The sequence below is a fragment of the Grampus griseus genome, assembly GCF_964374135.1.
Source record: "Grampus griseus genome assembly, chromosome: 5".
In the NCBI taxonomy this organism is placed as follows: Eukaryota; Metazoa; Chordata; class Mammalia; order Artiodactyla; family Delphinidae; genus Grampus; species Grampus griseus.
Window position 1 is genome coordinate 135,571,688 of NC_138998.1, and position 27,209 is coordinate 135,598,896.

Here is a 27,209-nt window from a genome sequence, read left to right on the forward strand (position 1 = left end):
TTGACCACCTAGAGGGGTGGGATAGGGAGGGTGGGAGGGAGGGAGACTCAAGAGGGAAGAGCTATGGGAACATACGTGTATGTATAACTGATTCACTTTGTTAGCAGAAACTAACACACCATTGTAAAGTAATTATACTCCAATAAAGATGTTAAAAAAAAAATCAGAGCAGAAATAAATCAAATGGAAACAACGAAAACAGTAGCAAAGATCAATAAAACTAAAAGATGGTTCTTTGAGAAGATAAACAAAATTGATAAACCGTTAGCCAGACTCATCAAGAAAAAGAGGGAGAGGACTCAAATCATTAAAATTAGAAATGAAAAAGGAGAAGTTACAACAGACACCGCAGAAATGCAAAGCGTTCTAAGAGACTACTACAACCAACTTCATGCCAATAAAACGGACAACCTGGAAGAAATGGACCAATATTTAGAAAAGCATCACCTTCCAACACTGAACCAGGAAGAAATAGAAAATATGGACAGACCAATCACAAGTAATGAAATTGAAACTGTGATTAAAAATCTTTCAACAAACAAAAGACCAGGAGCAGATAGCTTCACAGGTGAATTCTATCAAACATTTAGAGAACAGCTAACACCCACCCTTCTCAAACTCTTCCAAAAAATTGCAGAGGAAGGAACACTCCCATACTCATTCTATGAGGCCACCATCTCCCTGATATGAAAACCAGACAAAGATACTACAAAAAAAGAGAATTACAGACCAAGAGCACTGATGAATATAGATGCAAAAATCCTCAACAAAATACTAGCAAACAGAATCCAACAGCACATTAAAAGGATCATACACCATGATCAAGTAGGATTTATCCCAGAGATGGAAGGATTTTTCAGTATATGCAAATCAATCAATGTGATACACCATGTTAACAAACTGAAGAAGAAAAACCATATGATCATCTCAATAGATGCAGAGAAAGCTTTTGACAAAATTCAACACCCATTTATGATAAAAACTCTCCTGAAAGTGGGCATAGAGAGAACCTACCTCAACATAATAAAGGCCATATATGACAAACCCACAGCAAACACCACTCACAATGGTGAAAAACTGAAAGCATTTCCTCTAAGATAGGAACAAGACAAGGATGTCCACTCTCGCCACTGTTATTCAACATAGTTTTGGAAGTCCTAGCCACGGCAATCAGAGAAGAAAAAAAATAAAAGGAATACAAATTGGAAAAGGAGAAGTAAAGCTCACTGTTTGCAGATGGCATGATACTATAAATAGAGAATCCTAAAGATGCCACCAGAAAACTATTAGAGCTAATCAATGAATTTGGTAAAGTTGCAGGATACAAAATTAATGCACAGAAATCTCTTGCATTCCTATACACTAATGATGAACAATCTGAAAGAGAAATTAAGGAAATACTCCCATTTACCAGTGCAACAAAAAGAATAAAATACCTAGGAATAAACCTACCTGGGGAGACAGAAGACCTGTATGCAGAAAACTGTAAGACGCTGATGAAATAAATATGATACAAACAGATGGAGAGATATACCATGTTCTTGGACTGGAAGAATCAGTATTGTGTAAATGACTACACTACCCAAAGCAATCTGCAGATTCAATGCAATCCCTATCAAATTACCAATGGCATTTTTTTACAGAACTAGAACAAAAAATCTTAAAATTTGTATGGAGACACAAAAGGCCCCGAATAGCCAAAGCAGTCTTGAGCGAAAAAATCGGAGCTGGAGGAACCAGTCTCCCTGACTTTAGACCAAACTACAAAGTTACAGTAATCAAGACAATATCGTACTGGCACAAAAACAGAAATGTAGATCAATGGAACACGATGGAAAGCCCAGAGATAAACCCATGCACCTATGGTTAACTAATGTATGACAAAAGAGGCAAGGATATACAGTGCAGAAAAGACAGTCTCTTCAATAAGTGGTTCTGGGAGAACTGGCCAGCTACCTGTAAAAGAATGAAATTAGAACACTCCCTTACACCATACACAAAAATAAACTCAAAATGGATTAGAGACATACATGTAAGACCGGATACTATAAAACTCTTAGAGGAAAACATAGGAAGAACACTCTATGACATAAATCACAGCAAGATCTTTTTTGATCCACCTCCTAGAGTATTGGAAAGAAAAAAAAAAAAAACAAATGGGACTTAATGAAACTTAAAAGTTTTTGCACAGCAAAGCAAAGTACAAACAAGACGAAAAGACAACCCTCAGAATGGGAGAAAACATTTACAAACAAATCAGTGGACAAAGGAGTAATCTCCAAAATATATAAATGGCTCATGCAGCTCCATTTTAAAAAAACAAACAACCCAATCCAAAAATGAGCAGAAGACCTGAATCGACATTTCTCCAGAGAAGACGTGTATAGATGGCCAAGAAGCACATGAAAAGCTGCTCAACATCACTAATTTTTAGAGAAATGCAAGTCAAAACTACAATGAGGTATCACCTCACACCAGTTAGAATGGGCATCATCAGAAAATCTACAAACAGCAAATGCTGGAGAGGGTGTGGAGAAAAGGGAACCCTCTTGCACCATTGGTGGGAATGTAAATTGGTACAGCCACTATGGAGAAACAGTATGGAGGTTCCTTAAAAAACTAAAAATAGAATTACCATATGACTCAGCCATCCTACTACTGGGCATATATATACCCTGAGAAAACCATAATTCAAAAAGACACATGCACCCCAATGTTCATTGCAGCACTATTTACAATAGCCAGGACATGGAAGCAACCTAAATGCCCGTCGTCAGTTGGGTGGATAAAGAAGATGTCGTACATATATACAATGCAATATTACTCAGCCATGAAAAGGAAGGAAATTGGGTCATTTGTAGAAACGTGGATGGATCTAGAGATTGTCATACAGAGTGAAGTAAGTCAGAAAGAGAAAAACAAATATCGTATATTAATGCATATTTGTGGAACCTAGAAAAATGATACAGATGAACCAGTTTGCAGGGCAGAAATTGAGACACAGATGTAGAGAACAAACGTATGTACACCAAGCGGGGAAAGTGGCGGGGATGGGGGTGGTGTGATGAATTGGGAGATTGGGATTGACATATATACGCTAATATGTATAAAATGGATAACTAATTAGAACCTGCTATATAAAAAAATATAATAAAATTCCTAAAAAAAAGAAAATAATGAAAATGGAACAACTTATAAAGAAGAATCCACAAAGCTAAAAGTTGATTCTTTAACAATATAAATAAAATTTACATATCAGTATGGAAACTGATTAAGAAAGGAAGAAAAGAAGACACAATAAAACAATTTCAAGAATGAAAAAGGAAACTTCCCTGGTGGGCCAGTCACTAAGACTCTGGGCTCCCAATGCAGGGGGCCCGGGTTCAGTCCCTGGTCAGGGAACTAGATCCCACATGCCGCAACTAAGACCCAGCGCCGCCAAATAAATAAATATTTTTAAAAAAAGAATGAAAAAGGATACATTACTACAGACGCTTCAGTATTACAAATACTATATCAAAATACTATTATGACCAACATTATACCACGAAATTTGAAAACGTATGTAGATGAAATGAACAAATTCCTAGAACAATCCAGCTTATAAAAACTGACTCAAGAAGAAATAGAAACCTGTACAGAATCCAGAATTTATAGAACCATGGCTAATCACTCTTCCAGTCATTGAATACCTGTAGACTGTGTATTGTCAGTGAAAGATTGTTTCTTTTGGTTAAATGTGGTTCATGTGAGTCTGCTCTGACACTTCAGTGCTTTATGTAAACACAGTTCTATTTCTTCTAAAATAAAATGTTGGATTTAAATTTTACCCCCCCCCAATGTATATTAACATGAAACACAACACTCATTTTAATATCTGGGTCATTTTAAGCTTCTGTTAACTATGTTAGGTATATATGACAGATAGCTTATTAAGGACTCTTGGAATGAAGCATGTTAAGCCTTTTTAATCAGTTTCCTAATCGGTTTCAACAGCTTTCTAATTAGTTGCATAAAAGCATTTTTAGTATTTCTAACAGTTGGTGATTTTAAAATTGTCATTTTATATTGATTTTACTGATTCTAAAAACTGTGATGGGCTTACATTGTAACGACAGCCTGTAAAGACAAAAGAGTATTTAAATAAAAATGATGGTTATTTTTGAGCCTTGATTTGTTCATTTAACACACTTTACTTTAGGCCCCTGCATACGCTGAAGACTGGCATTGCCATTCAGCCCGCTCTCATGCAGCTTTCAGTACAGACCATTTGTTTGTACTGTTTTGAGAGAAATAATTTCCAATGGAAACATGAGGCAAATGGATTTGTTTTCTAGAATGAAAGAGATTAGAATGGAATCAGTACATCCAAGGCTGAATAATAAATAATAAACTAGTGTGTGTGGGGATAGCACATCGTCTTCTATAACTGTTAAAATTCTTACCTTAACATTAATATGGCGATCGTTGAACTTTTTAAATACTGTATAGCAAATACCAAGTTTACCTGAGAGCTGCTCTTTTCCATGTGTTTTCTGGGGGGAAAGTTCTCCTAAACTTTGATTCATTGGATGAAAAGCACTAGGCAGCTTTTATGTGTGACCAGACTGCTTTTCCCTCTGCGTTTTGTGCAGTGGGGTCTCCTTTTGGATCCTTATCATGAGGAACAGTGAGGAATGTCACGCAAATATTTGCATTTTCTGCTCCCTTGAACGGTGTACACATGTATGGCAAGGTGTGGGGAGATCTGGCTTAGCCTCCAGGCTCGTCTCTCCAGTCTTTATGGAACTTTTGTGGCCTATAGCTATTGCCATGTAACTAAAATCTGAATGCAAATTATAATGTATGTGCTCACGTATATTCAAATTGTAAAGTTTTTTTCTCGCTTTATTTCAGGGTACATTATAGCAGCTGTTTTCCTTATTCTCTTCTCTTTGCATGTAACCTAGTAATATCTCTCCCGATAATATTATCTAGTTATATTCAGGTACATGTTAGGCAGGAGTAGAGCTACAGATTGAAATAACCGTTTCTTGCTGAGAATTTAGGTTTGTTCCAGGGCATGAGGGCAGTTGTTAAAATCTGGTAGTGACCAGGAAATTGATTGCTTGTTCTTATTTGTCTAATTGTTCAAGTCTCAGCCAAACAATTTACTTATTTAAATGATGGCTGATGTTCTCCATTTGAGCTGTTAAGACGTCCAAATACTGTCTGGTTAGCCTGGAAAAGTGAGTACAGCTTAGCACCGTGTAGTGTAAAGTGAACCCCCCTTCTTTGTCATGGGCAGCACTAGAAGTGTTGGGATCAAGATGGGGAAGCAGTACCTTTTAATTTCCACTTTAATCGTGCTGTGCTGAGAAAGGAGTATAATCCATACGGGGTAGCTTTGGGTATTTACATATTTTATGATCAGTTATAAAGTATAACTGCCCAATGATGACCGTTGGCATCTTAAGTTTTAGACTAAGCATGTGTAGCTCTGGTTTACTGAAAAAGAATTTCTTTTTTGCAGGATTTTGCTAATATAATGAAAATGCTGAGAAGCTTAATCCAGGATGGTTACACGGCTTTGTTGGAGCAGCGCTGCCGCAGTGCTGCCCAGGCCTTCACAGAGTTGCTCAATGGTTTAGATCCTCAAAAAATAAAGGTGAACTTGCCTCCTGGTAACTTGTTTACCAGTGCTAATGCGTTTCAGATGAATGTAGAAGGGAACCAACACTTTGACTTCATTGTACTAATGTATCGTCTTGCTGAGATCAGGTGAATTTACTCCAGGTTGTGAGAAGCAGATAATGCTCTGATTCAGCCTTTATGGTTGCAGTCGGTATAGAAGCCAGGTTTAGACTCTCTCCTTGCACTATAGCTGGTGTTCATTAGAACTCTTGGCTTTTTATCTCATTAGAGCACTAAGTCGAGAATTTGGACTCACTTTAGTCACATCTTTTCATCCACAAAGAAAGTATTAGCTGGGTAAATATGCAAGGTTGTAAGAGAGCAAATACCTTAGTCTGTTACTCATTCCATTAATATGCAAAAGAATATGACATCAGTTATTCTGTTATGAACCATGCCTTCAAGGAACTCTGAGACAGTGATTCTGTGTTTTAGATACTTGATAGCAAGATAACTGCATATCTTTGCAAAATGTATTTTCTAATTTTGTTTGGTCTTTGTCCCACAGTGATTAGTAAGATATTTTTATACTCTTACTGTTGCGGCTAACAAGTTAGCATGATGCAAATTGGGCAGAATTATGTTCAGATGTTTAACTGGAGCATTTTTATTGACAGCAACTGAACCTGGCCATGATTAACTACGTCTTAGTAGTCTATGGACTTGCCATTTCACTCCTTGGAATAGGACAACCTGAGGTAAGATTTGTAACAGAGATAATAAACAATTCAAATATGTCATTAATTTTAGAAGGTATGTTAAAATAGTTTTTCCACTTAGGCGTATTTCCTTCTGGGTACTTTTTTTTGCTTTTCCAGTTTTATTGAGATACAATGGACAGTATAAGTTTAAGGTGTACAGCATAATGATTTGACTTATGTATATCATTAAATGATTATCACAGTAGTTTAATGAGCACTGCCTGTGTACTTTCTTGATAATTTTTTCTGAAATAACTAAATTTAATTTAGTTTGTGATTCTTTTTGAAAAGAAAATTTAGTTTGTGTTTCCGTTAGAAAAAAGTTATGCCAGACTACCAGTGGGAATCTACCTTTTATTTGTATAAAAAGTAAAGGACCTGGTATATCATGATAAATTTTGGAAACATGTTGAGGTAAAAAGGCAAGTTGGAGAATGTAGTAACATCGTGATACCACTTATGTGCAAATTGGAAAACTTACAGGACAATAGTATATATTGTTTATGGCTATCTGTGAATCTTGAAAAAGTAAAAAAAAACATGGACTAGCCCTACATCAAATTTAATATAATGGTTTCATTTAGTGATAGAAGAAAGGAATGGGACTTGGAAGGTTAAAAAAGGAGAGTTCAACTTTGTGTCATGCCTTTTTATTTTTTAAATCATAAAAAGAATGCTAATGTTAATAGCTCTTAGTTCTGGATAGTAAGTACCTGGGTGTTTTATCTTCTAGAGTTCAGGCTTCCCATAACCACATGCAATCAGTGTATGGGTGTCAGCACACATGGTTTCCATTACTCATGGTCTTTCAGTGCTCTCCTGGAAAGCTTACTCACCTGCACTGCTCAGCATTATACTTTGCTTTCCATGGCTTCGAGTTTTTGATAAAGGTTGAAATGGCTCTAGAATTACCTCAGGAATAATATATCCTTTCTACCAACTTGGGCCCCAAGCTTCCTAGGCTAGATGAGGCTTAACCCTAATTGCTCCCTAATAAGGATCAGGTTGTTTTATGTTCCACTGTCTGAGTGGTCCACAGAGCGTGAGGTTCATTTTCCTTGTGACATGCTGTTGGTCATTTTTTAAAATTTATTTGTTTTTATTTTTGGCTGTATTGGGTCTTCGTTGCCGTGCGCGGGCTTTCTCTAGTTGTGGTGAGCAGGGGCTACTCTTCGTTGCAGTGTGCGGGATTCTCATTGTCGTGGCTTCTCTTGTTGCGGAGCACGGGCTCTAGGCGCACGGGCTTCAGTAGTTGTGGCACGTGGACTCAGTAGTTGTGGCTCGCTGTCTCTAGAGCACAGGCTCAGTAGTTGTGGTGTATGGGCTTAGTTGCTCTGTGGCATGTGGGATCTTCCCGGACCAGGGTTCAAACCCGTGTCCCCTGTGTTGGCAGGCGGATTCTTAACCACTGACCACCAGGGAAGCCCCTTTCTTGTTCTTTTTTTTTTAATTTTTTTTTTTTTGGCGGTACGTGGGCCTCTCACTGTTGTGGCCTCTCCTGTTGCGGAGCACAGGCTCCGGACGTGCAGGTTCAGCGGCCATGGCTCATGGGCCCAGCCGCTCCGCGATATGTGGGATCTTCCCGGCCCGTGGCACAAACCCGTGTCCCCTGCATCGGCAGGCAGACTCTCAACCACTGCGCCACCGGGGAAGCCCCCCTTTCTTGTTCTTGATGTGACAGATAAATGTCTTTCATTAGGGAATCTCTAACTCTATTTTCTAGTAGATTGTTGGAGACAGGACTGTATGATCTCCATTCTTCTATTCTTGGCAGAGTAAGCTTCTTACCATGTTTGCCTTACCGGAACTGACGAAATAGTTTATTACATTTTTTATTTACTTTGATTTACTTTTGATTAAAAAAAAAAACTAAATAGGTACGATAGAACTTGGACATTTAAGAGAATTTCATCATTCAGAGTGTCCCCAGAAGGAAGTTATATTCACTCCAGAACAGTCCTTGCTGAAACATTTTTGGCATGCCTCCTTTGGAGCTGGCCTCAAAGCTTCTTCTTAACTCCATTTTGTAGTGACAGTTCCTTTTTCACCCACAGTGGAGTGGCCAGTATTGCTTTGAGCTAAGTGTCTTTTGGATTTTTTCCAAAACAATATTCATTCAAAGCCCAGAGGCTTCCACTGTTGAGAATATTCAAAAGAATGTACTCTAAGCTCTGTAAAGTTTACTAAAGAGCTGCTTTTAAGGCAGAGCATTCGTCTTATGTCACAAAACATCGTGGCAACATCATTGGAATTCCTGTGATCCCAAGGGGGCAGCACTTACTAGGATGTATGTTATGGCGTGTTTGCATCCAAATCAGTCTCTTTTACCCTGAATGCACACCTTTTAGGGTTAGCCAGCACACGCTGTGACCTCTGTGTGTTAGGAAATGCTCATCTGGTTGGTTGTCTGATTTCAGTGCCAGCTTTTCATTCTGGAGCTGGATCATTTTGGTTGTGTCTCTTGAGTATCCATATGGTCAAAATTTAGGTAATTATTAAGAAAATGAAGTACAGAATGTATAATTTTGCCATAGAAATTTTAGGATATACGGTTGTTTTTAATATTACACAAAAGGAATCAACTTTCAGGTAAAATCGGTTCCAGTATTTCTCTTTTTGTGTAAGTGATCACTGTTCTCATTGCTATTGAAGGAATTATCTGAAGCTGAAAACCAGTTTAAGAGGATGATTGAACACTACCCCAATGAGGGACTTGATTGCTTGGCTTACTGTGGAATTGGAAAAGTGTACTTGAAAAAAAACAGGTTAGTAGAAGCCACACTACTTTATGCCCTAGGCTGGTTACTCATTTCAAATCTAATGTGATGATGATCCTTTTTCTGGAGTTACTTTGGTATCTTCTCTGTGGCACACTATGATAATTGTGTTTACTTTAAGGACTGGCATTTGGATATTAATTATTAAAGTAAGGTCAATCACTTCAGTTCCCAGTGCTTTCTAATTTTGAATGTAATAGGAAAATCAATAATAGAGTAACTTGGACTTCCCTGGTGGCACAGTGGTTAAGAATCGGCCTGCCAATGCAGGGGATCCCTGGTCCAGGAAGATCCCACATGCCGTGGAGCAACTAAGCCCGTGTGCAACAACTACTGAAGCCTGTGCACCTAGAGCCCATGCTCTGCAACAAGAGAAGCCACCGCAGTGAGAAGCCCGTGCGCTGCAACGAAGAGTAGCCCCCACTCACCGCAACTAGAGAAAGCCCATGTGCAGCAACGTTGACCCAAAAATAAAAAATAAATTAAAAAAATAATAGGGTAATTTGACACAAAGGATTTTATGTTTTATCTTTTAGTATATGTCATTTATAAGTGGCGACTGAATTGGTATAAATTAATGCTTTACAAGTGTGATTATATAATATTTTGGTTAAATACCCATTTCCCCCAAAAAACTTGTATGAGGATTTTTTTTTTAAATTATTATTTATTGGCTGTGTTGGGTCTTCATTGCTGCGTGTGGGCTTTCTCTAGTTGTGGGGAGCAGGTGCTACTCTTCGTTGTGCTGTGTGGGCTTTTCAGAGCGCAGGCTCAGTAGTTGTGGTGCATGGGCTTAGTTGCTCCGCGGCATGTGGGATCCTCCGGGACCAGAGCTCAAACCTGTGTCCCCTGCATTGGCAGGCGGATTCTTAACTACTGCGCCACCAGGGAAGTCGCTAATACGAAATTTATATATGTTCAAGGACATTATGAGTTAGAAACAAAAATCTCTCCTCTGAACCTATAGTTGAATTACAGCCAATATAGTGGTAGGTATGTTAGATTACTTTTATAAAGAAATAATTGTTGACTGATTGAATATCATTCATAACTTTTAATTATCCTTAAATTTGCATCTAACTGTTTAGAGGAAGTTTTATCAGACCATTGGCATTCTTGGGAACCCAATCGCAGGGGGTGCCTAGAACCTTCTTTAAAGATCTTTAAAGATTAAAGAAAGTTCTTTTACTTCCTGAAGCTACTGTCTGACCAGGTCACCTCTTTTAAGGATCAGGGGTAGTGAGGATTTAGCAGTCACCTCTAGGGTAATAAATGAAATTAATTCCAGCTTAGCATAAGTTGTTTGGGACACACCTGTTTAATGCAGTGGCCGCATGCGGATATCACAAGATCTGGGAACGTAACATAAATGTGTAGGAGGTTGTAGTAAATGAAGACGTGTTTGCCATTTTGAAAGGCACTTAAATTTTTTTAAAATTTATTTTATTCAAGTATAGTTGATTTACAATGTTGTGGAAACCCATTTAACTTTTAATTTCACAATAATATGGTTTGTGGTTCAGTGTCCAGTACGCTGGTTTTTTGCTGTTGCAGTGTGCAGTGTCTGGTTGAAAGTCCTGCTGTTTATAACTGTCTTATGGTGGATGCTGGTCTAGCTTTTCTGCAGGTGAAGTTTTCTGTACCCAAAGGCAAAAATGACTTCTTTAATTGGGAAATCATTTCAAGATTGGAGAAAGCAGAGACCCCTCTATTTTCTAGTCTGAAGAGAAGAATAAAGACTGGGATAACCTTATGATCCAGTATTCTAGTATTCTTTTGTTGAACGGACTGTGGGACTCTATTGAGATTAATATTTAAACCATAAATTGGAAATGAAAGATTTCATATTTATAGTTAAAATAGTTTACATACACATTTGTTCTGTTAAAATAATTCACTGCTTTATAGTTGAAGATGTCCAGAATATACGATTTCTTTAAAAGTTTTTCAGCAAATCGGTTTTACTATAGATGTTCTAAATGAGTCAAGTGAAAAAAATTTCCCTATTTATGATTAATTAGTTGAAGTGGAGCTTTGCTGTTGCTCTACAAGAATCTAATTAGATTAGTAAATGAAATAAAAATGGAACAACCATAATTTATTCAGTTTTCTGTTTTACTTGTTGAAAACTTAAAAAAAAATTACAACTTTAAAAGGACTAGTGTGCACCTACCATAATAAAGCCAGTGTCCAGGTAGATTAGTGTTTAATTTATATTATCTTTGTAGCAAACAGTGATAATGTCTTGGTTTTTTAAAGAACATATGGGTTACATTGAATATTTCTGTGTAGTGATTTGTCAAATGTACTCTTACCTAGTAAGCTTGAAATCTCTGTGCCTTGTTGTGGGGAATGAAAATTCATGTCACATCTTTAATACCTTCTTCATAATTATGACTTTAGATTTCTAGAAGCTCTTAATCATTTCGAGAAAGCAAGAACCTTGATCTGTCGTCTTCCTGGAGTGTTAACTTGGCCCACAAGTAATGTGGTTATTGAAGAGACTCAGCCAGGGAAAATAAAGGTAACCGTTTATTTCTCTAGAGAGCATCTTACTAACCATAAAAGCTCATCTGTGCTTCTGCGCTCTGACTCAGGTAGCAGAAGACAGGTAGGAGTACTCTGTCCTCCGCTCCTCCATGTGCGTTTCCCCTTGAAAGACTGGTGAGAATCACCAACGTTTATTGAATGTTTCCTGTGTGCCAGTCATACACCTTCCATTCATCATTACCTTTAACCCGTACAGCAACCCTATGTGATGAGCACTATGATTATTTGCATTTTACAGATGAGGAAGGTTACATTTAGAGAGGTTAAGTGTTGAGCTCAAGGTTAAACAGCTAGGAAATGGTGGAGCTGGGACTTGAATCCAGGCATCCTGACCAGAATGTGCACTGATAAGCAGCATGGCGTACTGGTTGTACTTAGAGAAAGGTATAGCGTTGTTTTTTCATCATGGTTATTAATGGTACTTGAAGACTCTGAAAATATAAATTTAGTCTCATATCCAGAAGCGTAGGATTCTTTGCCAGTTCTAGAAAGACTAAAGTGTGTGAATTGACTAGGATAGGCCTTTACTTGTGATGAACCCTGGTATTTACTCAGAACTTGCTTTTGGCTGAAGCTTTTAAAAGCACAGGAATCAACTCTTACAACTCAGTAATAAAAAGACACTCTAATTAGAAGTAGCCAAAAGATCTGGATAGGTGTTTCTGCTAGCAAGTTGTATAAATAGACAATAAGCATGTAAAATGTGTTCAACAGTTAGCCATCAGAGAAATGCAAATTAAAATGAGATACTACTTCATACTCACTAGGGTGGCTGTAATCAAGAAGGCAGACAATAACAAGTGTTAGCAAGGATCTGGAGAAATCAGAACATCCATACATTGCTGTAAAGTGTAAAATGATGAAGCTGCTTTGGAAAACAGTCTGGCAGTTCCTCATAGGTTAAAGACAGAGTTACCATATGACCTAGCAGTTTCACTCCTAGGTATGTACAGAGACAGGAAAACATGTTCTCGCAAAAACTTGTACATGAATGTTCATAGCAGTATTATTCACAATAGTCAAAAAGTAGAAACAGCTCAAAGTGTCCGTCAGCTGCTGAATGGTTAAATAAAATGTGGTATATCCATATAATTGAATATCAGTGACAGAAACCAGACATGAAAGGCCACATACTGTATGATTCTGTTTATCTGAAATCTCCAGAATAGGAAAATCTATATGTGAAGACAGGTAGTAGATTAGTGGGCTAGGGGGTTGAGGAAGGTTGGGGAGGGATTGCTAATGGGTATGGGGTTTCTTGCTGCATGGTGAAATGTTCTAATTTTAGGTTATCGTGATAGTTATACAACTCCGAATATACTAAAAAAACCACGGAACTGTACACTTTAAATGTGTAAATTGTATGGTATATGAATTATATCTCAACAAAGCTGGTATAAAAAATAAAACTAAACGTAGGGATTGTTGGATTTTCCTCTCTTTCTACTGGATTGGAGTGGAGGCACAGGAACTACTGATAACGGACAGCCAGCACTGGAAGCGTGGCATGAGTCTCGGGGGCTTCGGGGGCAGTGGTGTAATTCTCCAGGTGATGAACAGGCACAGGGGGCAGGGGTTCAGGGAGGTAGATGGATGACAGTGGTGGGGTCCTAGGTGAAATGACATCGGGAAGGAGAACAGTAGAGCCCTAAGGGTTATTCTACCTCATTTGACTCCCTGTGAATGCTTGAAGGAGATTTCTAAAAGGTATGTAGTGTAAAATGAGGCCTGATGATTATAACACAGGATAAGATTTTGATTCAGAGTCTGAAATTTTGAAAATTTGTTGATTAGCCCTTTTTTTCCCATCTTTGTCTCTTGGCATGTCTCTGTATCAGCCTCTCTCTAGAAGGAACAACTTTTTTTTTTTTTTTGCGTTATGCGGGCCTCTCACTGTTGTGCCTCTTCCCGGACCGGGGCACAAACCCGTGTCCCCTGCATCGGCAGGCAGACTCTCAACCACTGCGCCACCAGGGAAGCTAGAAGGAAAAACTTTAAAAGTTGTATGTAGTTCTTGGCTAAAAGGCATTTGGTCCTTTCTGTGCTGAAAATATTTTGATGGCAAGAGGTTATTGAAATCACAAACATTTTATTGTTGAATTAGTGTTGTAGTCGTATCATTTTTGTTTATTTTTGTTTTAGATGCTGTTAGAGAAATTTATTGAAGAATGCAGGTTCCCTCCAGTGCCGGATGCCATTTGTTGCTATCAGAAGTGCCGTGGATATTCCAAAATCCAGATATACATAACTGATCCAGACTTTAAGGTACTAATGAGTGTGTACTAGGTCCTTAACTTGCTGAATTGTGCCTTAAAATGGATTCAGAACAAATTCTGTAACTGGAGACACTTGAGTACTGTGACTTGTCAGCAGTTTTATGTCCTCTTGTCCTCCCCATCCCCTGGACTTAAGTCTACATCATCTCACATGGGGGCCCAGAGCCACTGAAATAAACACTGAGGGCAGGGACGGTGACCTGAGAAGGCAGGTTAGCTGATTCCATTTCCCCTTTCTAGCCTATTTTTAGGAGCCCAGGGAACAGAGGGAGGCTAGTACCCCTGATTTGTTGCAATTCCAATTTCTTGTAAAATTTGAGTCCAAGAATCTGAAGGCCATTCTGATCATTGAATTAACTCCTAGAGACCTAAGTCTGAGACCAAGTCTGGCAATGAACTGAGTGAGTAAGACCCTGGGCTTTAGCTTATTCAAGAAGATAGAAGCTGCTCGCTGTCCCTGGTTAGTAGATCAGATGAGATAAAGTTTATAAAATATTTGGTATTGTAAAGGATGACGCAGCTGTAAATTGTGGAAATGAATATGTCAGTTAAGCTCAGTGTTTCCAGCACTAGGCAGTCTGGGGTACGGAAGTCTTACACTCCCCCAGGAGGAAATGTGGCATCTAGCTATGTCTGCCAGGTAAGTGCAGACAGCTCTCCATCTTAATATGTGTTGTGAGTGAGTGAGAGAGAGAGAGAATGTGTGTGTAGACATCTTTCAAAAGTGAGTTAAAAATTGTTTTAAACCGTAGGGTTTTATACGAATCAGCTGTTGCCAGTACTGTAAAATAGAATTCCACATGAACTGTTGGAAGAAGTTAAAAACAACAACATTTAATGATAAAATTGACAAGGTAAGGCTAACAAGATTATCTGGATTTTTCAGTATGCTTATTGTATGTTGATTTTTTTCCCCTAAAAATCTTTAGGAAAAGTCTTAAGAGGATATGAATTCCTCCCTGTGCATGAGACATAATTAGAAAATATTAAATTAAAAATTTAATGATAAAGTTAGAAAATCAGTTTTTGTTTTATAACGTATTTATTTTATTTTTGGCTGCATCGGGTCTTCGTTGCTGCACGTGGGCTTTTCTCTAGTTGGGGCGAGTGGAGGCTACTCTTCGTTGTGGTGCATGGGCTTCTCACTGCAGTGGCTTCTCTCGTTGCGGAGCACAGGCTCTAGGCGTGCAGGCTTCAGTAGTTGTGGCTCTTGGGCTCTAGAGCGCAGGCTCAGTAGTTGTGGCGCACGGGCTTAGTTGCTCTGCAGCATATGGGATCTTCCCAGACCAGGGCTCAAACCCATGTTCCCTGCATTGGCAGGCGGATTCGTAACCACTGCGCCACCAGGGAAGCCCAGTTTTTGTTTTTATTTTATGCAAGTGTAAAGGGCAGTAACCATAGAGGCTTTTAATAAATTGTTGAACCTCTTTTACATTGGAAATATTATGATCAAAAATAAAAGTTTAGGGCTTCCCTGGTGGCGCAGTGGTTGAGAGTCCGCCTGCCAATGCAGGGGACACGGGTTCGTGCCCCGGTCCGGGAAGATCCCACATGCCGCGGAGCGGCTGGGCCCGTGAGCCATGGCCGCTGAGCCTGCGCGTCCGGAGCCTGTGCTCCGCAACGGGAGAGGCCACAACAGTGAGAGGCCCGCGTACCGCAAAAAATTTAAAAAAAAAAAAAAAAAGTTTAAATGTCTGATTTTAATGTTATGATGTAGAATTGGGACTTCAAATTTTATAATTTCTAAAAAAATTTGATGAGATAATTTGTACTGAGGAATCAACTTAAATTTTGTACTGCCACATCTAATTGGGGTTTTCTCTTAATTAACAAGATAATGATGTTAATTCCGTTAGCCAGATATACTTTGAGAGCAGTCACAGTTTAATAATCTTGTTTGCATTGATAGAATTTGTTTCTGATCCATATAAGCTATGGACTTAAAGAAAGAAAACCTTTTTCTACGCTGCTAAGCCTCAGGTAAACCCCTATCCTTACTGAGGAAAAAAACTAAGGTGGTTGTGCTAGGTGAACGTTAGCAATGGAATTATTGAAGTTTAGTAGACATAAATTCTCACATTTTACACATTTTCATGTCGTTAACTAGAGGTGTAATGATGTGACCAAATAGCTGCCGTCATTGAGTCACTTCTGCTATGTCTTTGTCCTTAATTGAGCTCCTCTAGCTGTGCCCTCGCCCTCAGTGGTCTTACCATTCCCATGGGTTGAAATACCCTCTGTAAATTCGCTTTCACTAGGATGTGTTGAAGTAACTCAAATATCTTATGACTTACAGTAAGAAAGGCTCGTTCCTTGCTTGCGTCACTTGTCCTGAAGTTTTGCATTCGTTGTCCAGGGTTGGGCTGTGGCAGCTCCAGTCTGTGTGGCTGTGTTCTTTGTTTCTGAATTGAGGCTGAGGAGTGACTGGAACACGTTCTTATGGCCGAGGGAAAAGAGCAGTGGCCAGTCCATTCAGTGTTTCTTAAGCTTTTGCATGGACGTAGCGTACATCATGTCAGCTCACCTTACGCAAACAAAGCAAGTCCCGTGGTCACCCCTACAGCTGGGGGCTCTGGAAGTCAGATGGCAACAAGCAGGGACTTTACGGCACGTCCCTGAAGGAGGTTTTAGATCACGTTTTGACTGTTCCTGATGGTTAAAAGGGAATACGTGTATAGATTTATGCTGAGATGGAGCACTTTTTTTTTTCTAATCAAATAGGATTTTCTGCAAGGAATTTGTCTTACTCCTGACTGTGAAGGAATCATTTCAAAGATTATCATCTTCAGCAGTGGTGGTCAAGTTAAATGTGAAGTAAGTATTTAATAAAGGGGAAGTCACCTTAAATTAATAAACAAAATCCTGATACCTTTTAAAATATGATTTAAATTTATGGAAGTTGTACTATTTGGATCTTGTGTTTTCCAGGAAAGAAGCGGTTACTTAATATAAGAAATTATAGGAAGTAATAGGATGTGAGAATGCTTCTGTGCATTGAAGGATTCTCATATTCTTTTATCTCCTAAAAGGAGGAGGAGGTCTTTTACATTTTAGTTTTACTGTTTTTACTCTTTTTAATAACCTTATTTTGTTAATTCCCAGTAAACGTTTGGGTGTTGGCGAGGTGGGGGATCTTAGGGAGGGAGGAGAGTGTCTGGAGGGATTACCTCTAGCCTCACTGTATGGGAGTTGGCAGGAGTGGGTTGTGGTAATGACATCTGTAGTTTACTTGATCTTCTGCTTACTCTTAATTTTTTTTTTAAGCTTCCTAAATTGTGTCTACTCTCTTGTTCCTCTTTTCAGTAAATTGTTTTGCTAAAGTTTTCTGGGCTTTTGTTTGGGTCAGAACATCATCACTGTTCCCTATCGAATTGAACATTGTGTGTGCTTCTGAAATGCTTGTTACTTGTGGTTTTGTGCTTTATGTCATGGGAGCATGAGACAAATTTTGGATGTGTCTGTTTTATTTAAAGTTTGAACACAAAGTCATTAAAGAAAAGGTTCCTCCAAGACCTATTCTGAAACAGAAATGTTCTAGGTAAGATTTTTAATAATCAGTAGCTTAATAATGTCTATTAGAATATAATTCTGTTAAATGCAGATTTCTAAATTATGCTGTTTTTAAAATTGGCTCTGCACACATATCCGGATAAGTGGTTCTTAAGTGAATTTTATGGGTATTCATAACTTTCAAGGGAACTAGCCTAGAATGGTTAAATGCTAAAAACTTGAATAAAAAGCATTATTTAATAGTTGAATTTATAAGTAAAATTATGAAATTGAGCTATGAAATGACATGTTCAATAGATTTGGCATTTGGATAAAAATTATATACTTAGTTCTCTGTTGTTGAAACTTTAATTCCAAAAGCATCTTTCCTTTTACTCTCTTCAGCAAACATTTTGAACCAGTGACTGTTTCTCACCCTGAAATATTCAGTGAACTGTCAAAATTATTCATTTCTATATCTTCTTGTTCAGATCAAATAATTCCAATCCTTTTTTCTTTTCTTTTTGGTCCTGCTTCTTGCTTTCCATTTTAAGAAGTGATTTTTTTCATCATTGGTGACCAGGAAAGAGCAGAAGAAAGGATGAACAGAATTATTTGTTGAGGAGAACTTGTTGTAACCATGTTGACCAAATTCTGGTGTTGTGGGCCATTACTGGGTTGTGAAAATAATATTTTACTGTGGAAATGAGTATTTACATGTATTACCTTGCAGAGTCATTTTTACTATTCTTGTTTACCCTAAGCAGTAACTCAAATACATGGAAATAACATCTGCATGATCTGTACATGCCATCCTTAATTAGAAGTCACTCAGTCATTGAGGTTCTTGTTTTCAGGAAACAAGTACACTTGTTTTGACTGAACTGACCACGTCTCAAAAGTTTTTGATATTGAACAGAAGATATAGGCCAAGTTTTAACTAAAAAAGGAAACTTGTAACTTACACTAGGCAAAGGAAAATAGTTAATTGAGTTTATAACAAAGGTGAGTTATGACTAATTGTAAATACTTATCAGCCTAGAGAAGTTAAGGCTGAAAGAAGACAAAAAATTGAAGCGGAAGATCCAAAAAAAGGAAGCAAAAAAATTAGCACAAGAAAGATTGGAAGAGGACTTAAGGGAAAGTAATCCACCTAAAATTGAAGAGCAGAAAGGTATGCTGGGAGTCCAAGTCATGATAATAATAATGTATTTTTGCTTAAAAGTATAAATATAAATATTCATCTTGCTGGGCCTTATGTTAATTGTTATTGAATTGAAATTTAGATTTCCGTTGGCATTTTGATTTTATCACCATCTTCTGATTTACACTGAGGTGGGGAGGGGGTTAGTGTAAGGAACATTGAATTTAGAAGCAATATACAGGGATTGAAAACGCTACCCTGCCACTAACTCAGGGCAAACTGACACTCTGTCCATTTCCTTATCTCCAAAGTGCATGTGAGAATAATATCTGAAATTCCTATTGTATGTTTGACAGTGGTTTGTAAACCCTGCTACACAGATTTAAGTTCTGAAACGTTGAACTGTAAATTAGCCACTGATTATCTGAAATATGCTGAGTTCAAATAAAGAAGCAGTTCATACTAGGTGCCAGAGAGATTACCTAATCCAGCCTTCTGTTTTACACCTGTCTTGTCAGCATTCCCTGATCAACATGGGAGCGGTCTCAGTAATTTACTGTTTCTGTGGACATATTTACTTTCAGGTTTGGGGCGGGGGTTGAGTTTTTTTTTTTTTCTTTTTAATTGAGGTATAGTTTCAGGTGTACAACATAATGATTTGAAATTTGTATATATTGCAAAATGATTACCACAGGTAAGTTCAGTTAACATCTATCACCATACATACAGAATTTTTTTTTCACGAGAACTTTCAAGATCTACGTGCAAATACGCAAAACAGTATTATTAACTATAGTCACCATACTGTACGTTATAGCCCCAGGCATGCTTTCAGTTTTGAGTTGAAGTACATTGTTCTCATTTTCTACTGTGATGGCTCTTCCCAAAATGAAATATTTCCTCTTGTTGTCTTTATTTTTCATCTAGTATTCCATTAATGTTTCACAAATCAATCACAGTTATCTTTCCTACCGAAAAAATTTTTAGTGAACATTATTATTTTATATATATATATTTTTTGTATTTAATTTATTGTCTTAGCTTCAAGAGGCTAAATGGCCATTTTTAGGGGGAAATGCCTGGGTGGGAAGATGAACTTCTGAGATATTTCCCAGCTTGGAATCAATGATTCCACAGGTCTGTGATTTAGGATTCAACAATAAGATGAATAACATACAGTAACTACCAAATGTTAATTGTATTTATACCTGAAGAAATGATCCCTTCAACTCCAGGAAAAAACCCTTTGCATTCATGCATGAAGCATATTTACTGAATATAAAGTTTGGGTAGTTGATGAGGCTCAGTTAGGATTTTTAGATGAGTGGTACAAGTGAAGGAAATAAGGTATTTGATATGTTCGATTTAATGTCAACTTTCATACCTTTTAAAGGTGTTAAATATTTTATTTATATTCCTAATTTAAAATTTCTTAGGCTATTTAAAACAACATAAAGAATATATGAGTCATGTTTTATATTGCTGTGTAATGTTATGTTAATTTTTTCTGAGTTTATATTTTTGCAAATTGTTTCTCTTTCTCCTTTTTACTGACCACTGTTATTTATCCGTAGAAACTGTAGACAGTGTTCAGAGTTGCCAGTTCCTTGATGACAGAATTCTGCAGTGCATAAAGCAGTATGCTGACAAGATTAAGTCCGGGATACTGAATACTTCCAAGCTTCTCAAAGAGTTGCTTTCTTGGAAGGTTTTAACCACAGAAGACTACACAACCTGTTTTTCTAGCAGAAATTTTCTGAATGAAGCAGTGGACTATGTCATTTGTCATTTGGTTCAAGAAAAGAATAGAGTAAAGACAAGGGTGTTTCTGCATGTTTTGAGTGAACTTAAAGAAGTGGAACCAAAATTAGCCACCTGGATCCAAAAACTTAATAGCTTTGGTACGTCACTTAATTCTAGAGATGCAGTTTCATAGGAAGGATAAACGTAGGCCTCTGAATCCTTTCTCATTTTCCTATCATCATTTATGATTTTTTAAAATGTAGAACCACAAGTTTGTATGGTTAAAAATGCTGTTTCCCCCAACTCACAATTTTTAGGTTACTTTTTGGAGGGGTTACAATATGCTTTTGTATAAGGTAGAAACACAGGAAAGTTCAGTCAGTAAGAAAATCCAGTCCTATGTTATGCAAAACTATTTGTCCTTGTGTAAAGTACGTGAATACTGGGTACAGCCACGGGTAGATAGCACCCCCTGGAGTCAACTGCTGGGGAGTGCCCTCTGGGATCGTGCAGTTTAGTAGTCACATTCCTTAGTGGAGAATTCCCAGGAAAGAGTGGATGGAACTAATTGCTTAGGATCACCTGGGGCAAGTATGTATCTAAGGATTAAGAGAGAAATACCCTGGGGTTGACTTTCAGTGTTGTGAATCACAGGGTTATAACATTCTGGTCCTCTGCCCTGATTTTCCTAATGCGGTTGAGGAAGAACCCCCCAAGCAGGCTCTTTGACCAAAGCCACCTAAGGACTGCAGAAGGCAGCTGCAGAGAGAGCTGTTGACTAAACTAGGTGGTGATCTCTTCTGGTACCAGGGCCTTGTTTGTCCTGGTGACCAGGTTGGCTGCTGCCTAGTGCTGTGGATGATTCACTTGGCACCTGCTGGGTAAAAAGCCTAGTGGGAGCCACAGCAGGGCAGGCCCTTTCAGCAGCGGTCTATAGAGAGAGCCTGCCTGACCTGCCTTAGAGACACGGAGCTGATAGAATTCCAGGGTTTCAGAGAATATATTGATATGTTTCTGTCAGTAGAGACGAAGTAAGATGGCAGCAAACTTGGTGTAGTTGATAACTAAATGGTGCTGTGTTGAGCATACATCTCCATGGGTTTCTGGCCCCGGACAATTTCACCTAAGTGATGATTGCTATTAGTGTCTACTGACAATCAGACAAGTAAATTATAAAGTTATGTCTTACTTTAACCTGCTATATTTAACAAAGAGCTTAGTTTAAATGCAGTGGGAGCGGGGGTTAACGTTTCAGTACTAGGTGTGATCTGCTCCCTTCCCCTTAACGAGCACATGCTTTGATGTGAGCCATAGATGGAGCTGTGAATGTGGTATTTCTTCATTGCTGATTCCCTTGAACCTTGTATGAGTATTTTATGTGATCCCTGATTCTGGTGTTTAAATACACTAATTTTTCATGTAACATGACTTCTGCAAAGCTAACTGTTTCATCTGGAAGAAACAGCTGTCCAGGGTAATTTTAACTTGGCAATCTCTGCTTCATTTGCGGACTGAGAACCTGTGGTCCGTCCTGTGTTAGAGGCGTGTCGGGGGAGAGAGCAGAGACAATCCTTGCTTTTTGGCGGCTGTGTTAGTAGGTAGCAGGTGTTCACCTTTCAGTAGTGGCGTGTGAGGTTGCAGCCACCCCTTTTTCTGAGTTGGAGAAGGGAGGGATAAAAGCGGGAATAGTGAACACCTCGCATCTTGTGAGGAGGGTAAGGAGCCGTGATATTTTGGGGGATAAGGTGTAGTTCTTGGGTGTTGGGTGAGGAGTTCGCCCATTTTCTGTTTTATAGGCACTTGGCAAGTTCTGTATATTATTGGTATTTTGTTCTTATGGAGCATATGCAGAAAAGCATTGTAAAACCTTGTCAGCTTAATAATTGGAATGCAAATTCCAATTTGGAATTAAACTAATTGGAATGCAAATCATTGCGAAGTAGTGAAAAAGGTATTGTAATATTTTTAAAGGAATTTAATGCCTTTAAAAATGCCTTTTAAAGGCATTTAATTCATTTTATCTTCTAGGTCTGATAAAAACTATATTAATAGAAACCTTTGGCCTACCTTGTTCAACTCATAGATAAGAATTATTATAGTTAACATATTAATGTGAAATGGTGTTTCTAAAATGCATAATAGCTTGAACAAGTTCGTTCTCCATTATTTGAATGTTTTCACTGAAAATGTAAGCAAACTGTAGTAGAACTGCTTTCAGAGATGTGAAACTGAATGTGACTTTACAGCAAATAATTTTCCCCTTCTTCTGACTTGGGTTTTGTTTTTATTATAGGCTTAGATGCCACAGGACCTTTTTTTTCTCGTTATGGGGCCGCTCTTAAGGAGCTTGATTTTAGCATCATGACTTTTCTCTGGAATGAGAAATATGGTCATAAACTAGGCTCTATAGAAGGAAAGCAGCTTGATTATTTCTGTGAGCCAGCGTCACTGAAGGAAGCGCGATGTTTAATATGGCTGCTGGAAGAACACAGAGACAAGTTCCCAGCACTGCAGAATGCTTTGGATGAATTCTTTGATATAATGGGTATGTGGACTTGCAGTTTATATCTAATCTTAGAAAAAATCTCCAAAGGATCTAGCTTACTTAAATACTTAAAGAAAATAATGAAAATTATTATGGTACAACTGGCTTATTTGGGGAAATTAGTGTTAAGAATAGTGATTTTTTTTTAAAAATGTCATAAAGCCTTCTTACTCTGTGGAGTTAAGTGTTGTAGAGATATTCAGATGGATACATTACACGGACTGTACACCATACTATTCTCATTGTAGGTATTTTCACAGTGTCATGGCAGAGATTGTATATCAAAGGGATGGCGTTTCTTAGGAAATGGCTTGATTTGTAGCATTCAAGAAAACATTGGCCTGCAGAAGTAGGTGATGCCTGCAGAATCTAGAACAGATAGAATATGTATTGTAGTGGGAAGAACCTAGAGCTGGGGGTCAAGAAAAGTAGGCTGTGGCCCAGCTACTTTCCTAACTCAATTAATTAGAAACTTTCTTTTACTACTGCTTCAAGGCCCTGTGCTAGGTGTTAACAAGGAATTCAGAAATGCTTACGCTAGTCTCTGCCCTCAAGGACCTTATGTTTCAGAAAAGGCAGTAAAATGAATATACAGATAACTAATATGGGAGAAGAGAGGACCAGAAAAAGTGCTGAGGGGTTCTCCTCGGGGAGGAGGAAAGCCTTGGTGCAGGGGTAGAGTCCAAGTCCAGCTTTGAACATGGAGGTGGAATTTGACAGGTTGACATCCAGAATTAGAGACAGGGTGGAGGGGACTTGAGGGGGCTGCTTGGATAATGGCATGGAGTCCAGTTTGGCAGAATAGGTTAACTAGTAGTTAATTCTTTAACTTCTCTTGAATGTTAGTTTCTTCATCATTAAAATGAGGAATTGGAGCCAGTGATCTGTGTGATTCTGTTTTGTTCAGAATTTTAATATTCTTAGATTCTAGATTAATTTAAATTTCTTGTCTTTGGTACTGCATGTATCTCTTAGGATAACGCCTCACTGCTGCCCCCACCTTTTCCCTTAGCATCAGAAGTCTGCTTATATATTGTCAGGAGTTAGACTTTCAAATTTTGTGCCATTTGTTTTAAAGGGTACATGAAAAGGTCTGGCCTTGTACAAAAATGTTATGCATTATGAAGTTCAAATGCAGTATAAGGAACCGAAAAGCTTACTTTTGTTGTGGTTCTCAGATATAGGTGACTTTATTTTCCTAGGACACTGCTTCATGACTGGAGGTGACATGCTTCTTGATAGCCTGAATTTATTGCCATCAGTTTGCTGCTGCTGGTAATAAAACGCTGTTCTGGGACTGAGCTTACAAAACTCAATGCATGTTTGGGTCACACAAGATAACTAAAAAGGACCCAACCCTCTCATGTGTTTTCCCTGATTCTTGTGTTCTATACCTAAAATATACAGTCCATCCAGTTGTGACTATTTCTCTGCTTTTAGTCATAGGGTTGGAAGCCACCAGCCAAATGACCAGCCAACAGATTTTCAAGTTCACTACTTGTGCCTCTCACCCTCATCCCAGACATTTTCAATTTTGTCTCCTTTCATTTAAAGGAATGACTGTATTTCTTAAAACTTCAAAATCCACTGATCTTGTAAATAAGAGTACTCAGTAATATCACCAATGCCGTGATAATTGGGAGACCCAAACTCTCCTGGATCCTGCATGCGTATTTCCCTGTTGGAATTTCTGTGTAGATGGCCAAGAGACCCATTAAGAGCAATATGGCTTAAGCCACTTGTATCTCTAGAGACCTGTTTTCCCTGGTTATCTCAGATAATAACGTTTTAATATTGTTTTTAAGCAGGAAAACTCTGAAACTGGTCTCCACCCTTCCTCTTGCCTGTTACCCCATGTCTAGTTTGTTGCCAATTCAAATAAGCTTTATTTTTGATCTGCCCTTCCGTGTCTACCTCCGCTTCCCTAGGCCAGGATCTTAATAATCTTTCCATGATTGCAGTAGCCTCCAAACTGGTCTCCATGCTTCTGACCCTCCTACTCCAAATCTTTCTCTTATGTTGCTGTTAGTGACTCTTCTAGAACATCTGTCTGATCCTATGAGTATTTTGTTTGGGAAGCACTTGCTTCATTTTGCCTACAAATTGAATTCACATTGTCTGTCTGGGTTCATTAGCACTCACCCCATCTGCCCTCTGAATATACACCCCACTTCCTACTGTGTCCAAACCTGCATTGTGCTTTCCTTGCTCACATCCCACCCCTCTGCTTGTTCATTTCAAGTCTAACTTGTTCAAGTCCCCTCCTCCCCACATCCTTCCCTGACCCCTGACTCAGGCCACTCCCCTTGAAGACTTTATTACTCTGTCAGCTTGTTTCCACTGTATTTGCTGTGGCATTTAGCACACTGAGCTATGGGTGTTTGCCTCTTTGTGTAGCTTGCAGAACATGAGGTTATCGATGGCAGGGACTTCTCTATACATTTCTGTATTCCCTGCACCTAGCGTAGAGTTCGGTGCCTAGAAAGCAGTCAAATTATGCTGAATTGGATTGAAATTTTGTGGTTCTTTGTAGTTGGTTTTCCGATGAGTTAGCCATTTTGCTCTTGGTTTCTAAGCTAAACTTATGTCAAAGCCAAATAAGGAGTAGAACATAGTGGATGTTAGTAGTATCTGGGGTGGTTTTCTTTAAGGCTTTAGTGTATCCTATGGCAATATAAACATTTTGTTTCCTCACAAAACCATCTGTATCTTCTTACAGACAGCCGCTGCACTGTATTAAGGAAACAGGACAGTGGTGATATGCCAGTAAGTTATTTGATCACTTTCAATGTTACGTTCTAATTCATGTCAGCCAAAGGAAGAGAGGAGGATCCAGGCCAGTGTTTGTTTACATCACAAGAGGCGCTCCAGAACCAAATCTTGAGGACTTCTGGATAACGTGTACGATTTCCTTAGAAAGTTAATCCCAATCTTCCTCTTGGAATTGGAACAACAGTCAGCACACTCTGAAGTTTAAATTAGACAATGTCCATAAGTTTTCACAACTAATAAATGTTAATCATAGATATAGGAAAGGAGTTCTTGAGTCATCTGCTGGCATAAAAATGAAACGTTATCTGTAATGATTAAAATTGCAATGTTTTGTTCTGTAAGGAAAACAAATGGACTTTGCTTTGAGTGGCTTACAATTGAGCTTAAGTTAAAATAATTCCAGAGTTGTCTTCCTTAGTAGTTTGTGGCAGTTTTCAGTCAGAAAGATACTTGTTTACTGATTTTTAGGATCAAGTCATCTATACTTGAAACTTTGTCTTAGCCTACTCTGTTAGACACTGTCTGGCTAACTGTAGAAACACAGCTGACATAGCCCATGGGAAGTAAATGCTTCTTCTGCATTCATTGTTTGTGCCCTGGTGTCTGGCCAGCTGTAGAATGTTGAGTTTGGTTTAGTAAAAGGAAAATCATTAAAATATGATCAGCATATAACTGGAATTACGTAATAAGTCTGATTAATTCCTTGAAATGACATAAACCTTGTTTAAAATGGGTACAACATGTTAGATTGGAACAATTTAATTTTAGTTATAGCATTAGGCATCATTTAACTTCTTCTTATTTTCTATTATAAATCAAAACACTAGGGCTTAACACACTATAGTGTTAATTTTTGTTAAACATTTCATGTACTTCAGCTTAGGACTAGTCTGTGAAAATCAGTATGGTATCTTTATAATATATGGCAGCTTCATAATGCTGTTATATGAATGTTCAATAATTTTTATGTTTTAGTTTAATTCTACCAAGATAAAAAACAAAGGCAAGAAAAAGAAGCCAAAAGATTCAAAGGTATGGAGTATTTTCTGTATTGATTCTTGTCCAAAATAATTAATTGAATATATAAATAAATACAAATAAGAATTAACCAATTCTTGGGATATTTTGAAGTATTTTGTAGAGAAAGAATTTCTAGGCTTTTGTCTAAAGATGTTTTGGCAGTCTTCTACATATTGAGGAAGTTTAAGGTTCATGTCATATATAAGTAATTCTTGAAAGAGACTCTTTATTGTCCTTTTTATTTTCTAGATATTTCCTAGTGAAATCATTGTCATAATGTAGGACTTTGTATGGCTGGTCATAGAGCAATGTGACCAAGGCCGCTTTGGCATCAGGCAGACCTGGGTTCTTATCTTGGTTCTACCAATTGTTATTATTTTTATTATCTGTGCGACCTTGGGCAAGTTATTTGACTTCCGTGTGCCTTACTTAGTGTCATTATCTGTATGACAAGACGTGATACCTATTATTAATAACTAATAGAATTATTATCTAAAACATTCAAAATAAAGATACTGA

General features: G+C 38.1%; 1 protein-coding gene across 4 annotated transcripts in view; it reads left to right on the forward strand.

Annotated features, from left to right (window-relative positions):
• The window catches only part of TTC3 (tetratricopeptide repeat domain 3), a 141,034-nt gene that overhangs the window by 58,657 nt on the left and 55,168 nt on the right, over positions 1 to 27,209 (forward strand). For all 4 annotated transcript variants that reach the window (XM_082654211.1, XM_082654214.1, XM_082654213.1 and 1 more), the window contains 13 exons: positions 5,513 to 5,647; positions 6,291 to 6,371; positions 9,027 to 9,139; positions 11,555 to 11,675; positions 13,844 to 13,966; positions 14,730 to 14,831; positions 16,699 to 16,791; positions 17,451 to 17,515; positions 18,504 to 18,640; positions 20,185 to 20,511; positions 22,647 to 22,898; positions 25,618 to 25,664; positions 26,646 to 26,702. In XM_082654211.1, the coding sequence (XP_082510337.1) occupies positions 5,513 to 5,647; positions 6,291 to 6,371; positions 9,027 to 9,139; positions 11,555 to 11,675; positions 13,844 to 13,966; positions 14,730 to 14,831; positions 16,699 to 16,791; positions 17,451 to 17,515; positions 18,504 to 18,640; positions 20,185 to 20,511; positions 22,647 to 22,898; positions 25,618 to 25,664; positions 26,646 to 26,702 (1,653 nt within the window). The remainder of the gene's footprint in view (positions 1 to 5,512; positions 5,648 to 6,290; positions 6,372 to 9,026; positions 9,140 to 11,554; positions 11,676 to 13,843; positions 13,967 to 14,729; positions 14,832 to 16,698; positions 16,792 to 17,450; positions 17,516 to 18,503; positions 18,641 to 20,184; positions 20,512 to 22,646; positions 22,899 to 25,617; positions 25,665 to 26,645; positions 26,703 to 27,209) is intronic.